At 45.6% G+C, this 14,146-nt stretch overlaps 1 protein-coding gene across 1 annotated transcript in view; it reads right to left on the bottom strand.

The window, feature by feature from the left end:
- Nucleotides 1–965: 965 nt before the first annotated feature.
- The window catches only part of LOC137311712 (corticotropin-releasing factor receptor 2-like), a 165,203-nt gene continuing 152,022 nt past the window's right edge, over nt 966–14,146 (bottom strand). The window contains exon 12 of the mRNA XM_067978757.1: nt 966–3,886. Coding sequence (XP_067834858.1) covers nt 3,746–3,886 — 141 coding nt within the window. The 3' untranslated portion in view covers nt 966–3,745. The remainder of the gene's footprint in view (nt 3,887–14,146) is intronic.

Below are 14,146 nucleotides of genomic sequence, written 5' to 3'. Positions count from 1 at the left end.
AAGGCTGCGAGAAAGGTCAAATTTTCCAACTTGCTCCCTCGTTCTCTTCAAGGAACTAACCTATGAAAGTGTGTAATCAAAGCAGCCCTACAAGAGGGGTGTGACAGCATGTTATTTCCATAGGCTGCATGGGTGTGTACCATAGAGCCTCAGGGCCATGTATAAAGTTTAAATCAATGTTCCAATTGATCTCAAGTTGCTGATGCTAACAATCTTGCTGTCCTAATTTAGGATTTGTCCATCTATTTATCCAGTACTAAGAACAGCCCTCCAGGTCCATGAAATTCAAACAGGGCAAATCATCAATTAAGAAATTTAAACACAAATTGGACTGAGTTTCCTGGGCTTTGAGGGTCAGATGATCATGACTCGGGGGGTCACATGTGGCCCAGAAGCTGCAGTTTGGACATTTTTTACCCATAAGAATATCTGGGTTACACACAGTCCAAAATGTTCTGCTTCTAGCATTGTAAATTCTCATAAAGGCAGAATGAAACAATTTGGGCATTTCAATAGGATCTCTCTTAAGCAGCTACCAACAGCATTCCCTGGCTTATATGCCACCTATAAGTTTGTTCCTCCAGTGTTCATGGAGTTTACATTGGATGATGAACATTATGTTTCTAGAGTACCCAGTTGCCTACAGTAAATTTTCGAGTAAGTTTTGGTAAAACTTGGAGAAGGGCCGAGGCCCATCACGCAGGCCACCATCAAACATGACCTTTTAATTTCTTTTGGAATAGAGAGGAAGGTCAAACATTTTAACAAATTGTTCACTTCCTTCAACCCAAACCCCTCCCTCCCCCCCCCAATACTCCCTGGTATGGAAACATGATATTCTGCCACTGTGAATCATTTGATTTAACTGCCCAGCCAGGATCTTTCTTTTACTTGAGAAACCTAGGTGAAAGACCATAGTGCCAGACAGCGCCAAGACCGAAAAGGAGGACCTTGCATTTATATAGTTCCTGGTCACATCCTCAGGACATCCCAAAGCATTTCAGGTCCACTTAATTACTTTCGAACCATGGACACTGTTTTGTAGGCAGACATGGCACCTGTTTATGCACAGCAAGATCCCACAAACAGCAAATAGGGACATAGGAACTGGAGGAGTAGGCCAAATGAGATTAGTGTCCAACTGATCTGTTTTTGATGGGCTGGTTGTGGGAGAAATGTTGGCCAGGACAGAAAACGATAGGAAGAGAAGATAATTTAAAAAAGTAGTGAACGGGAGATCCCAAACGGAGGAGAATGGGAAGGCTGAGTGAAAGAAGCAGTTTCACAACTTGAGGTCTTGTGAAAGAAAGTTAGAGAGTAGAAGCTGGGTGATGAGTCCTAATTTCAACACAGTCGGATAGCAGAGCAAGAGTGATTGCAGTTTTTAAAGTCAAACTCATTCTTTTAAATTAGCTTGAATGGAAATTGGGCGATTTCCATGTGGATCACTGGATGAGTAGCATGTAAATCCCTAACGTGCCATTGAGAATCCCTACGTGGTCAGTTTTCGGTAAAATATTAAGATGCCTATGTGGCAAAGAAGCAGAATGCAAAATGGTTAGAAAGGGTTAATTAGTTAGTAACTGAGATTGGTACAGGTGGCCTGGCCTCCTGCTGGGCCATATGTTTGCGTAGTCAGCAGGTTTGCATGGTCTTAGCAATGTAGAGTCTTTGATGTGATTCAAGGACTGGTCTGAATGTCTCCATGTTTATGGCAGATCAATATAGGTAACGAACTTAGCCAAAGTTGAAAGACATTCCAGGTTGGGAGATAAGGAACAGGGAAGAACATTCCAGGTTGGAAGGTGAGGAAGTATCCCCTTTGATGTCTAACAGCAACATGGTCAGCACATGATTATCTATGATTGGCCGGCAATAATGTAACCTCGCATGGCAACCTGTGCCCGGCTTATGATTGGTGTTGACCCTCGTTAAGTATGTTCCAACCCTATTGATTTGTATAAAAATGTGTGGATTTCTGTATGTTTTTGTTCTTGCTCTGCCAGCATAGAGGGACTCTATCAGGAGTCCAAATCAATGCTGCAGACTAAGAACCCTGCTATTAAAGTTGTGTTGAGCTTTAAAATGTATTCGACTTCAATTTTTACTGAACCAGACTGAGGGGAAAGAATCCGGATCGTCACCATGATCATAGTGGACTCAGTTTTAACCTTTGCAACATCCAACAACTTTTCATGAAAATATGCTATAAATATAAATAATGCGTAAATATCCTGAATTTTTTTTCGGTGCAGATATTGTCACAATTGTTAACATTATATATAACAAGCCACTTTTAACATGTAGCACTGCCTAACTGTTTGGGGTTAGATACTTCACTCAAAGAGGAAATGACACTAAACTGCAAATGAGAAACCAAAGCTCACATTACAAGATGTTTTGATAAGACATGAGCCCCCTTTGTAATAGTCACTTTGTTTGGGGAATGGCTGTACGGTGGGTAATCTTTATTCACAGGTGATTCTTATATTTTTCGGTATCTAGTTAGCTACCAGTAGTAGATAACCCGCTTGGTGTGGTCGCTTCGTGCAACTTCCAAGCTGCTGGTAACCAGGGTCTGATAGTTCTGGCTAGGCCTCAACTTTGAGTGGGCTGATTGTGGATCAGTTCTGTACGGTCGATCATCTCCATTTCAACACTGTGAACAGGCCAATAGCTGTTAAAAATGGGTTCTAGATGTGGGTGTGCCAGGGCTGGAAGAATCTAATGATACTGTGTCTTGGAACAGAAATATCAACAGATCAACTCCAAATACTGACTCACGTGGGTCAATTGATCATTAACCAGCCATGGTCTACAATATTCTGCTATTCATCAAAATAAAACCCATTAGATAGATTAGAAATTGTCTTCTTGCAGTATTATTGTTAGAGCAAGACATGTTGTAGTTAGCACTGCGTATGTGATGCACAGTGTGATCCTTCTTGGTTCATGGAACCCAATGATCCGTCCATTTTCAATTTCTCCTGGTTCTGGGCCAGTGATTTAATAACAAATTCTTTTAGCCCTGTACGTATCACCAAACAGGGTTTTATCTCATTTCACTGCTGGACACATGTCATTTGACAGATTAGGTGTCCTTTTTAAATATGGAGTTTGCTACATCCAGCAGGCAGCTTGGATAGGATTTGTTGTATGGCATGGGGTTGGAATAGATCATCATTCCTTCAAAACTTCTTTCAGTGGATTAATGTTTTGAGCCTTGAGGATTCTTCCTGGTGACACCAGAAGTCAAGATATGTTTTCTTCTGCCTCCTCCTTATTCTATAGATTCCCAGTTGACAATTCAAGGTGATTTTTTAGCGGGAAATCAGGTATTTGTACGAGAGATTGGTGGTAAAAGATGAAAGCTGAAAGGTTTAAGCTTTGAGATAGCCTTCATTCTTGCTCTGAGATTGTGACATTCCCTAAATCAGAGCTGGACTATGGAAAGAGCTAAGCTGAGCTGTAAAAGACATCTCAGTCACCACAGGATCGATATTAATGCAGCCTCACGCTCCCTGCTCTGTCATTTCTGTGCTGCATGCTGGAAGGACAATTGCGGTCTACCTCACTTCTACTCTCCAGTTTCGTTTCCAAGTGGTGGGTCTTGCACCTTCGACTTCTCTTGTTCACCGTTGCATGTTTTAAATGTGCACAGCAATCCACAAACAAACAAATCACCTCAGTGTTGAAGGAAAACAGAGTGAAAAACTAAAAAAAAAGCCTGTTCTGTCTTGTAGAGTCAGACACCTGTTGTCTGTTTTATGCTGTGAAAGCTGATCCTTGTGGGTGAGGTTGGTATGGACATAGCCCGTGCAACTCGTACTCTGAGGGCATGGTTGTCTTGCCATCGATGCCACCTCTTTCTTGTAGCAGAACGTACCTGAAAGCAAATGGACAATTTCATTATCAGGTTTGCATCACTTGACGTTTTAGCTACTGAATACTTGGAGAAAATTTTATGATTTGGCGTTCGTAGCACAGTTTTGTGCGATGGGAGTAAGTATCAGGACTTTGGGTACACAGATCAATGCACACGATGCAAAACCCACATGATTTTCTGTCTGTGTAAAGCTCTATGCTGGGAAATTTGAGTTTGTACAGTGCATCCCTTTTCACTTGTGAATTTTTCCCACTTAACTTTCTGTCACTCCCTCCTTGTCATCTTGTTTCAATGTGCCCTCCTTCATGTCTGGTGACTGAGCTTGGTTAAGCCTGTTAAGTTCACCACAGTCACTATGAACATGAGGGGTCGATTGTTATGTGATCCCACTCATCGAGTGGAGTGAGTCCACCACTTGCTCGATGAATTTCCTTGGAGGCCTGAACCACTTTCATGGTCAAGGCCTCATTAAAATATTCTCGGCCTACACATTTCGAATGCTGACAGACAGCTCATCCTGTGGTTGGGGGGGAACCAGCGGCTCCTCAGCGGAACCAAGCTGGCAGTATTTAATTAAAGGAAGGGAGGTGAGGCTGCGGAGAGTACTGCAGCAGGTGGGACCAGGAGGAGCATTATTGCTCTTCTTGGCTTCACAAAAATTTGGGAGGAACAGGTGACTTTGGACCAATGGTTCCCAAAGCTCTTCACCACTGGGGTTTTCCTCGCATCATATCTGGGTCTGCTGTAGACTAATCAATAGAGATTGATTCTGTTAGTCAACAACTCCATTATTGTTGTATCATGTGTAGATGGTAGAAGGTGAACTAGATGAACCTTCTTTCGTCTAGCAATTCCTATGCTCCTGAGTTGGAACCTTTAAGGATAGTTGAGTTCCACTGGTTGGGACTTGTGCAGGGACTAGTTTTAGTTGGAACACGAAAATTGCATCACTAAAATGCTGTACAAAGGACCCCAATTTGCATAGATTAATGAGGCTCTTGCCTGTAACTCTGCAGGGCCTGATTTGAAAGCTTGGAGCTGACACTTGATGCCTGCAATGGAAAGTGGGGGCAACTTTGACGGAGGTGGAAAACTGGCATTGTTGGATCGGCCGCTCGTTATACACCCCACCAGATTTTCGTTTCCATTGAAGGGATGTATAATGGGCATTCCAATCCAACTCTGCCAGTTTTCCGCCCCCGCCAAAGTTCAAAGTTACTCCCCTGGTTTATTTCTCAGCACTAATACTGTACTTATACAGTATCTTCTTCAACATAGCAAATTGTCTCAAAGTGTTTCACAAAAAAAGGTGGGAGGGGGAATGGATACCAAGCAAGAATTAGGAGAGGAGTTAGTGTCAGTCTTGATTCAGTGGTAACACTCTCATCGTTGAGTCAGAAGGCTGTGTGTTCAATCCCCACCTCAGCATTTGAGCACATAATCTAAGCTGACATTTCAGTGTGGTACCGAGGGAGCACTGCATTGTTGGAAGTGCTAGGTTTTGGCTGAGGCATTAAACTGAAGCTACATCTGCCTTGTCAGGCAGATGTAAAAGATCCCTTGGCACTATTGAAAGAAGAGTAGAGACACTCTCCCAGTGTCCTGGCCAATATTTATCCCTCAACCAACACCACCAAAAACAAATTAACTGATCGTTCATTTCATTGCTGTTTGTGGAACTTTGCTGTGCACAAAACGACTGGCACGTTGGCCTACAAAAGAACGGTGACTACATTTAAAGTAATTCAATGGCTGTAACGGCTGTAAAATGCTTTTGGATCTCCTGAAGATATGAAAGGTAACATATAAATGCAAGTTCTTTCTTGAAGGTGAAGTGACTAAAGGCACGTTTGAAGAAGTAGGCTCCGAAGAGCCTTTTGAAGGTGAGAGAGAGATAGCAATGGGCAGGAGTTTAGGGAGAGAGTTCCAGAGGGCAAGGAGTGATGGCTGAAGACTCTGGCACCCATGGTGGATTCAAGGGAGGAGGGATGCATGGCAATCTAGAGCTGGAAGAACAGAAGTTGCGAGTTGAGGCGTAGGGCTTGAACACATTGAAAAGGTTAGAAGCGGCAACACAGTGGGGGAAGATTTTTAAGTCAATGCATTGGCAATGGAGAGACGTGGAAGTTGGTGAAAAACAGGGTGATACTTGAGCAGGATCTGCTACAGGACAGGATGTGATTTGCAGAGTTTTGGACGAGCTAGAGTTCAAGCAAGATGGCTGAGTGCAGCGGGCACAGAGTGAAACAGCTTGAGAGTTTGGTAAGTGTGGGAGTTTAAGGGTTAATTTCTTTTAAAATCTTGTGTAAATTGCTATCAATTGTTTAAGTTCAATTTTAAACTTTAAATTTCTGTCAGGCTTAAGCAGAGACAAACAAGCAAGCTCTCCTACTGGAGAGCTACTGTAGTTAATTAATTGGTTAGCTAGATTAAACTGGTACCTGAAACAGTAGCAGAGCAGTGCTGACTCATCTGAGTCACGACCAGTAGAAATACAGGGGCCTGTGAGTGTAACTGGCACTGAGTGCAGGGGCACAGAGTGATACAGCTTGAGAGTTTAGTAAGAGTGGGAGTTCCGTGAAGTGGGGGAAGGAGGTGCTGCTTTGCCTTGCTTTTCCTAACTTTTTCTGCAGAGCGGCGGACCTGAGCAGCAGCAGACCGATAACGGGGATAAAAGCAGCAGCAGACCAGCAACAAGAGAAAACTGTGGTGTGACGTTACAGGTGAGGCAGGTAAGTGATTGGTAGTGACCGTGGGCTAAGTTTTACATTAACAAATAGCATATAACTACATTTTAAAAACTAAACTTAATTTAATCTAATTAAATGAGGTAAATAATTTGATTAACTAAATTGATTAATTAAATAAATAAAATAATGGGAGAAAAGGAGGTGTGTTTTTTTTATTTGTTCATGGGATGTGGGCATCGCTGGCGATGCCAGCATTTATTGCCGATCCCTAATTGCCCTTGAGAAGGTGGTGGTGAGCCGCCTTCTTGAACCGCTGCAGTCCGTGTGGTGAAGGTTCTCCCACAGTGCTGTTAGGAAGGGAGTTCCAGGATTTTGACCCAGTGACGATGAAGGAACGGCGATATATTTCCAAGTCGGGATGGTGTGTGACTTAGAGGGGAACGTGCAGGTGGTGTTGTTCCCATGTGCCTGCTGCCCTTGTCCTTCTAGGTGGTAGAGGTCGCGGGTTTGGAAGGCGCTGTCGAAGAAGCCTTGGCGAGTTGCTGCAGTGCATCCTGTGGATGGTACACACTGCAGCCACTGTGCGCCGGTGGTGAAGGGAGTGAATGTTTAGGGTGGTGGATGGGGTGCCAATCAAGCGGGCTGCTTTGTCCTTGGATGGTGTCGAGCTTCTTGATTGTTGTTGGAGCTGCACTCATCCAGGCAAGTGGAGAGTATTCCACCAAACTCCTGACTTGTGCCTTGTAGATGGTGGAAAGGCTTTGGGGAGTCAGGAGGTGAGTCACTCGCCACAGAATACCCAGCCTCTGACCTGCTTTTGTAGCCACTGTATTTATATGGCTGGTCCAGTTAAATTTCTGGTCAATGGTGATCCCAGGATGTTGATGGTGGGGGATTCGGCAATGGTAATGCTGTTGAATGTCAAGGGGAGGTGGTTAGACTCTCTCTTGTTGGAGATGGTGATTGCCTGGTACTTGTCTGGCGCAATATGTACAAACAGTACAAATATAGGTCCCTTACAGTCAGAAACGGGAGAATTTATAATGGGAAACAAGGAAATGGCAGAGCAATTAAACAAATACTTTGGTTCTGTCTTCCCAGGAGAGGACACAAATAACGTCCCAGAAATGCTAGGGAAATGTAATATTTCCAAGTTTGCTGATAACACAAAATTAGGTGGGATCGTGAATTGTGAGGAGGATGCAAAGAGGCTTCAAGGCGATTTGGACAAGTTGAGTGAGTGGGTAAATACATGGCAGATGCAGTATAATGTGGATAAATATGAAGTTATCCACTTCGGAAGGAAAAACAGAAAGGCAGAGTATTATTTAAGTGGTGATAGATTGGGAAACGTTGATGTACGAAGGGACCTGGGTGTCCTTGTACACCAGTCACTGAAAGCAAACATGCAGGTGTAGCAAACAATTAGGAAGGCAAATGGTATGTTGGCCTTCATTGCAAGAGAATTTGAGTACAGCAGCAAGGATGTTTTACTGCAGTTATACAGGGCCTTGGTGAGACCACACTTGGAGTATTGTGTGCAGTTTTGGTTTCCTTACCTAACAGAGAATATGCTTGCCATAGAGGGAGTGCAGCAAAGGTTCACCAGACTGATTCCTGGGATGGCAGGACTGTCATATGAGGAGAGATTGGGTTGACTTGGCCTGTATTCACTCGAGTTTAGAAGAATGAGAGGGGATCTCATTGAAACATATAAAATTCTGACAGGGCTCGACAGACTGGATGCAGGGAGGATGTTTCCCCTGGCTGGGGGGTCCAGAATGAGGGGTCACAGTCTCAGGTTACGGGGTAGGACATTTAGGACTGAGATGAGGAGAAATTTCTTCACTCAGAGGGTGGTGAACCTGTGGAATTCTCTACCACAGAAGGCTGTGGAGGCCAAGTCACTGAATATATTTAAGAAGGAGTTAGATAGATTTCTTGATACAAAAGGCATCAAGGAGTATGGGGAGAGACCGGGAATATGGTATTGAGATAGAGGATCAGCCATGATCATATTGAATGGCAGAGCAGGCTCGAAGGGCCGAATGGCCTACTCCTGCTCCTATTTTCTATGTTTAGAGGAGAGCAAGGAATTTTGGAGCAATTAAGCCAGGTAGTAATTATAGTGTTGTTGAATGTTTCATTGGTGCAGATGAGGTAAAAGCAGATGCCAATGATGTTACAAAGATGGAAATTGGTAACTTTTCCCAGGGTAGTCTGTGTCGTGAGCAAGTTGAACATTAAAATGCCTCACCTTAATGAACCATGGTGTAGAAAATGGTATGTTATTTGCAATTGTTTTTTGGGCATAAAACGGGCACAAAGCGTACCAAATTAGCAGTGGGACAGCCTGCACCTACTCTACGCAGGTTTTGGTACCACAGCTAAATTCGTGGTGCCCTAATTTTGGGCATCCCAGGCAGAAGCCTAAAGCAGGTATTAGGCACCTTAAGTATGTAAATTAGGGGCCTAATGCCTGTTGGAGGACTCAATCCAGAAATTAGTCGGTGATGAGTGGGACCGCCAATGAGAGATAAGCTCATTTCTTAGCTGCATAGTAATGTTTGAGTTCCTATGGAGCTGGGAAGAGCAGGAGTGCTTCCAGGATGTCACGATCCGCCCCCCTATAGCTGGCTCCAATCCCCCATCCCAGGACTAACCTGAGGGCTGCTGGCGGTGAGGCAGGTGGCCCGACATTGATCTTTGCTTTCGGGCGAGCTGCAGAGAGGCCTCAGGACCAATTTCCATCGATCCTCGGGTCTCTCGGTTCGGGTGCGTGCTGGTCGAGCAGCGCTGAATCTGAGCCCAAAAATGGACCCCGACCAAAATCTACCCCAATAAATTCACAATAAGAACCGTATATGTTCTTTCTGCAGGGTGTAGCAATTATGGTCAATTTGTGATCTTTACCCTCATTATTTGATCTAGTAGCTAATAGATCAAAAATTCATTACATTTGCAATTGGAAGCTCAAATACTTAGGCTTGCAACACATCAATGATCATATACATAATTAAAGCTCCTCCAACTACCACAAAACTCTATATAGGTCAGGATAAGATGCTTCCTGGACTGTATGAACCATTGGTGCAGAACACTGGCTAATGTGAAAAATTGGTTTGGAACCAGCGTGCTGGATCGGTCATACAGCTTGAGGCCAAAAGGTAACAGTAAAGAGTATCCCAAACAACGATCAAAGGAATAGAGGACACAAGTACAACATTCACAAGCTTGTCAAGGTTAGAGGTTAGGAAAAAAATTATTTGTTCCAAGACAGTAGATATGTGGAAAAGACTACCAGGACACAATTGGAGTCAACCCTTTAAAAGGGAGTGACACACGAGTGGGACCTCTTGATATCTGTTGAGGAAGATTGAGGGTCATAGATGTGTTAATAATATTGCTGTATTTTTTGTAGTAGAGGGAGGAGAAGGAACTTAGGGGGAAAAATTCGATAGGGAGCGTTTTTGGGTGCAGGTAGCATAATGTGCTATTATCCGACGCCCAATGGCCCCTGCGTAGGCAGGACGCAAGCTTCGACCCACCCCAGGACTTGCCTGCAATCAGCGTTCCATTGCAGGCCTTGCATGTGGAATCAATCCAATTCACACTTTCCACCACCAGAGGGAGCCCATTCTCTTAAAGGGAGCATGTTTCTTAGAAATCTCTTAAAGGTAGCTGGTACCAGTTATTTGCTGAAAATAACAGTCCACTGTTTGCACGGAGTCTGAACAGAGATCAGACATCGCACATGTAAAACAGAGATGCAGGTTCCATTCCTATGTTTACACACTAATGAGTTATGTTAAAACATTGAATAAAGGTTGCACACCATGGGTACAGTAGAATAGTGGTTATGTTACTGGACTAGTAATGCAGAGGCCTGGACTAATAATCCTGATTCATCAGTTCAAATCCTGCCATGGCAACTAGGGAATTTAAATTAAATTAATGTCAGTAATGGTGGCCATGAAACTACCGGATTGTCGTAAAAACCCACCTGGTTCACTAATGCCCTTTACGGAAGGATACCTGCCGTCCTTACCAGATCTGGCCTATATGTGACTCCAATGTGGTTGATTCTTAATCGCCCTCTGAAATGGCCGAGCAAGCCACTCAGTTGTACAATCTTGCTACAAAAAATCAAAATAGGAATAAAACTGGATGGACCACTAGGCACCGGACACGACAAAGGCAAACCAAGCCCAAGCCCAGTTGACCCTGCAAAGTCCTCCTCACGATCTCGAGCCAAAATTTGGAGAGCTGTCCCACAGACTAGTCAAGCAACTGCCTGACATAGCCATACTCACAGAATCATACCTTTCAGCCAATGTCCCAGACTCTTCCATCACCATCCCTGGGTATGTCCTGTCCCACCGGCAGGACAGACCCATCAAAGGTGGCGGTACAGTGATATACAGTCAGTAGGGAGTGGCCCTGGGAGTCCTCAACATTGACTCCGGACCCCATGAAATCTCATGGCATCAGGTCAAACATGGGCAAGGAAACCTCCTGCTGATTACCACCTACCACCCTCCCTCAGCTGATGAATCAGTCCTCCTCCATGTTAAGCACCACTTGGAGGGAGCACTGAGGGTAGCAAGGCACAGAATGTAATCTGGGTGGGGGACTTCAATGTCCATCACCAAGAGTGGCTTGGTAGCACCAACACTGGCCGAGTCCTGAAGGACATGGCTGCCAGACTGGGCCTGCGGCAGGTGGTGAATGAACCAACACGAGGGAAAAACCTACTTGACCTCATCCTCACCAATCTACCTGTCGCAGATGCATCTGTCCATGACAGTAATGGTAGGAGTAACCACTGCACAGTCCTTGTGGAGACGAAGTCCTGTCTTCGCACTGAGGACACCATCCAACGTGTTGTGTGGCACTATCACCGTGCTGAATGGAATAGATTCAGAACAGATCTAGCAGCTCAAAACTGGGCAGAATTGTATTCCAGCACAATCTGCAACCTCATGGCCTGGCATATTCCTCACTTTATCATTACCAACAAGCCAGGGGATCAACCCTGGTTCAATGAGGAGTGTAGAAGAGCATGCCAGGAGCAGCACCAGGCATACCTTAAAATGAGGTGCCAACCTGGTGAAGCTACAACTCAGGACTACATGCATGCTAAACAGCGGAAGCAACATGCTATAGACAGAGCTAAGTGATTCCACAACCAACGGATCAGATCAAAACTCTGCAGTCCTGCCACATCCAGTCATGAATGGCGGTGGATGGAAGCTCTGTAAACATCCCCATCCTCAATGATGGCGGAGTCCAGCATGTGAGTGCAAAAGACAAGGCTGAAGTTTTAGCAACCATCTTCAGCCAGAAGTGCCGAGTGGATGATCCATCTCAGCCTCCTCCTGATATCCCCACCATCACACAAGCCAGTCTTCAGCCAATTCGATTGACTCCACATGATATCAAGAAATGGCTGAGTGCACCGGATACAGCAAAGGCTGCGGGCCCCGACAACATCCCGGCTGTAGTGCTGAAGACTTGTGCTCCAGAACGAGCTGCGCCTCTAGCCAAACTGTTCCAGTACAGCTACAACACGGGCATCTATCCGACAATGTGGAAAATTGCCCAGGTATGTCCTGTCCATAAAAAGCAGGACAAATCCAATCCAGCCAATTACCATCAGTCTACTCTCAATCATCAGCAACCTGATGGAAGATGTCGTCGACAATGCTATCAAGCGGCACTTACTCACCAATAACCTGCTCAGCGATGCTCAGTTTGGGTTCCGCCAGGACCACACGGCTCCAGATCTCATTACAGCCTTGGTCCAAACATGGACAAAAGAGCTGAATTCCAGAGGTGAGGTGAGAGTGACTGCCCTTGACATCAAGGCAGCATTTGACCGAGTGTGGTATCAAGGAGCCCTAGTAAAATTGAAGTCAATGGGAATCAGGGGGAAAACTCTCCAGTGGCTGGATTCATACCTAGCACAAAGGAAGGTGGTAGTGGTCATTGGAGGTCAATCATCTCAGCCCCAGGACATTGCTGCAGGAGTTCCTCAGGGCAGTGTCCTAGGCCCAACCATCTTCAGCTGCTTCATCAATGACCTTCCCTCCATCATAAGGTCAGAAATGGGGATGTTCGCTGACGATTGCACAGTGTTCAGTTCCATTCGCAACCCCTCAAATAATGAAGCAGTCCGAGCCCGCATGCAGCAAGTCCTGGACAACATCCAGGCTTGGGCTGATAAGTGGCAAGTAACATTCGCACCAGACAAGTGCCACGCAATTACCATCTCCAACAAGAGAGAGTCTAACCACTTCCCCTTGACATTCAACGGCATTACCATCGCTGAATCCCCCACCTTCAACATCCTGGGGGTCACCATTGACCAGAAACTTAACTGGACCAGCCATATAAATACTGTGGCTACAAGAGCAGTTCAGAGGCTGGGCATTCTGTGACGAGTGACTCAACTCCTGACTCCCCAAAGCTTTTCCACCATCTACAAGGCACAAGTCAGGAGTGTGATGGAATACTCTCCACGTGCCTGGATGAATGCAGTTCCGACAACAGTCAAGAAGCTCGACACCATCCAGGACAAAGCAGCACGCTTGATTGACACCCCATCTACCACCTTAAACATTCACTCCCTCCACCACCGGCGCACAGTGCCTGCAGTGTGTACCATCCACAGGATGCACTGCAGCAACTCGCCAAGGCTTCTTCGACAGCACCTCCCAAACCCGCGACCGCTACCACCTAGAAGGACAAGGGCAGCAGGCACATGGGAACAACACCACCTACATGTTCCCCTCCAAGTCACACACCGTCGCTGGGTCAAAATCATGGAACTCCCTACCTTACAGCACTGTGGGTGAACCTTCACCACACAGACTGCAGCGGTTCAAGAAGGCGGCTCACCACCACCTTCACAAGGGCAATTAGGGATGGGCAATAAATGCTGGCCTCGCCAGCGACGTCCACATCCCACGAATGACTAAAAAAACCCCACTAAATCCCACATCCTCCAATCTGCACGCCAGACCTCACCAATCTGCCGATCTGAGTTGGTACCAGGCCTGCGAAAGTGCATGCACCAAGATTCTCTGCTGTTGCACTAGAGACCTTGGGTGCAAGCAGTGGACAGAAGGAGGGACATCCTATATCCATGGGGGGTGAGGGGTGGGACAAGAGACCCAGTAGATATATACTCAAAAGGCAGTGGGAGGCAACGGGGGACGAAGTCAATGCCAGGCGCACAGCATCATGAACATGGATGCAGTGCACAAAGAAGTTCAATGCTTTGACATGAGTGGTCAATGTGAATGAGGTCAACTGTCAAGTGGCATCTCCTACCAACTGCACCACACTGCACCCCCATCCCCCACATACCAATAAACTCTTTCCGTCAGTACTCTACTCTGCCAATCAGATGCTTCCTCTCATCCTTACACATTACCATTGTATCAAGCCACCCACCCACAACTCACAGGCCACACACATTGGCAGCTATTCATCCATGACAGGCACATCATCCAGACACATGTCCCGCTTTCTTGCAGGAGAAGGTGGTGCATATCAAGAGGCAGCA

The sequence above is a fragment of the Heptranchias perlo genome, chromosome 3 (genome assembly GCF_035084215.1).
Source record: "Heptranchias perlo isolate sHepPer1 chromosome 3, sHepPer1.hap1, whole genome shotgun sequence".
Taxonomy (NCBI): domain Eukaryota; kingdom Metazoa; phylum Chordata; class Chondrichthyes; order Hexanchiformes; family Hexanchidae; genus Heptranchias; species Heptranchias perlo.
Note: the sequence above shows the minus strand (reverse complement) of the source record. Positions and strands in the feature narration are given on the sequence as shown.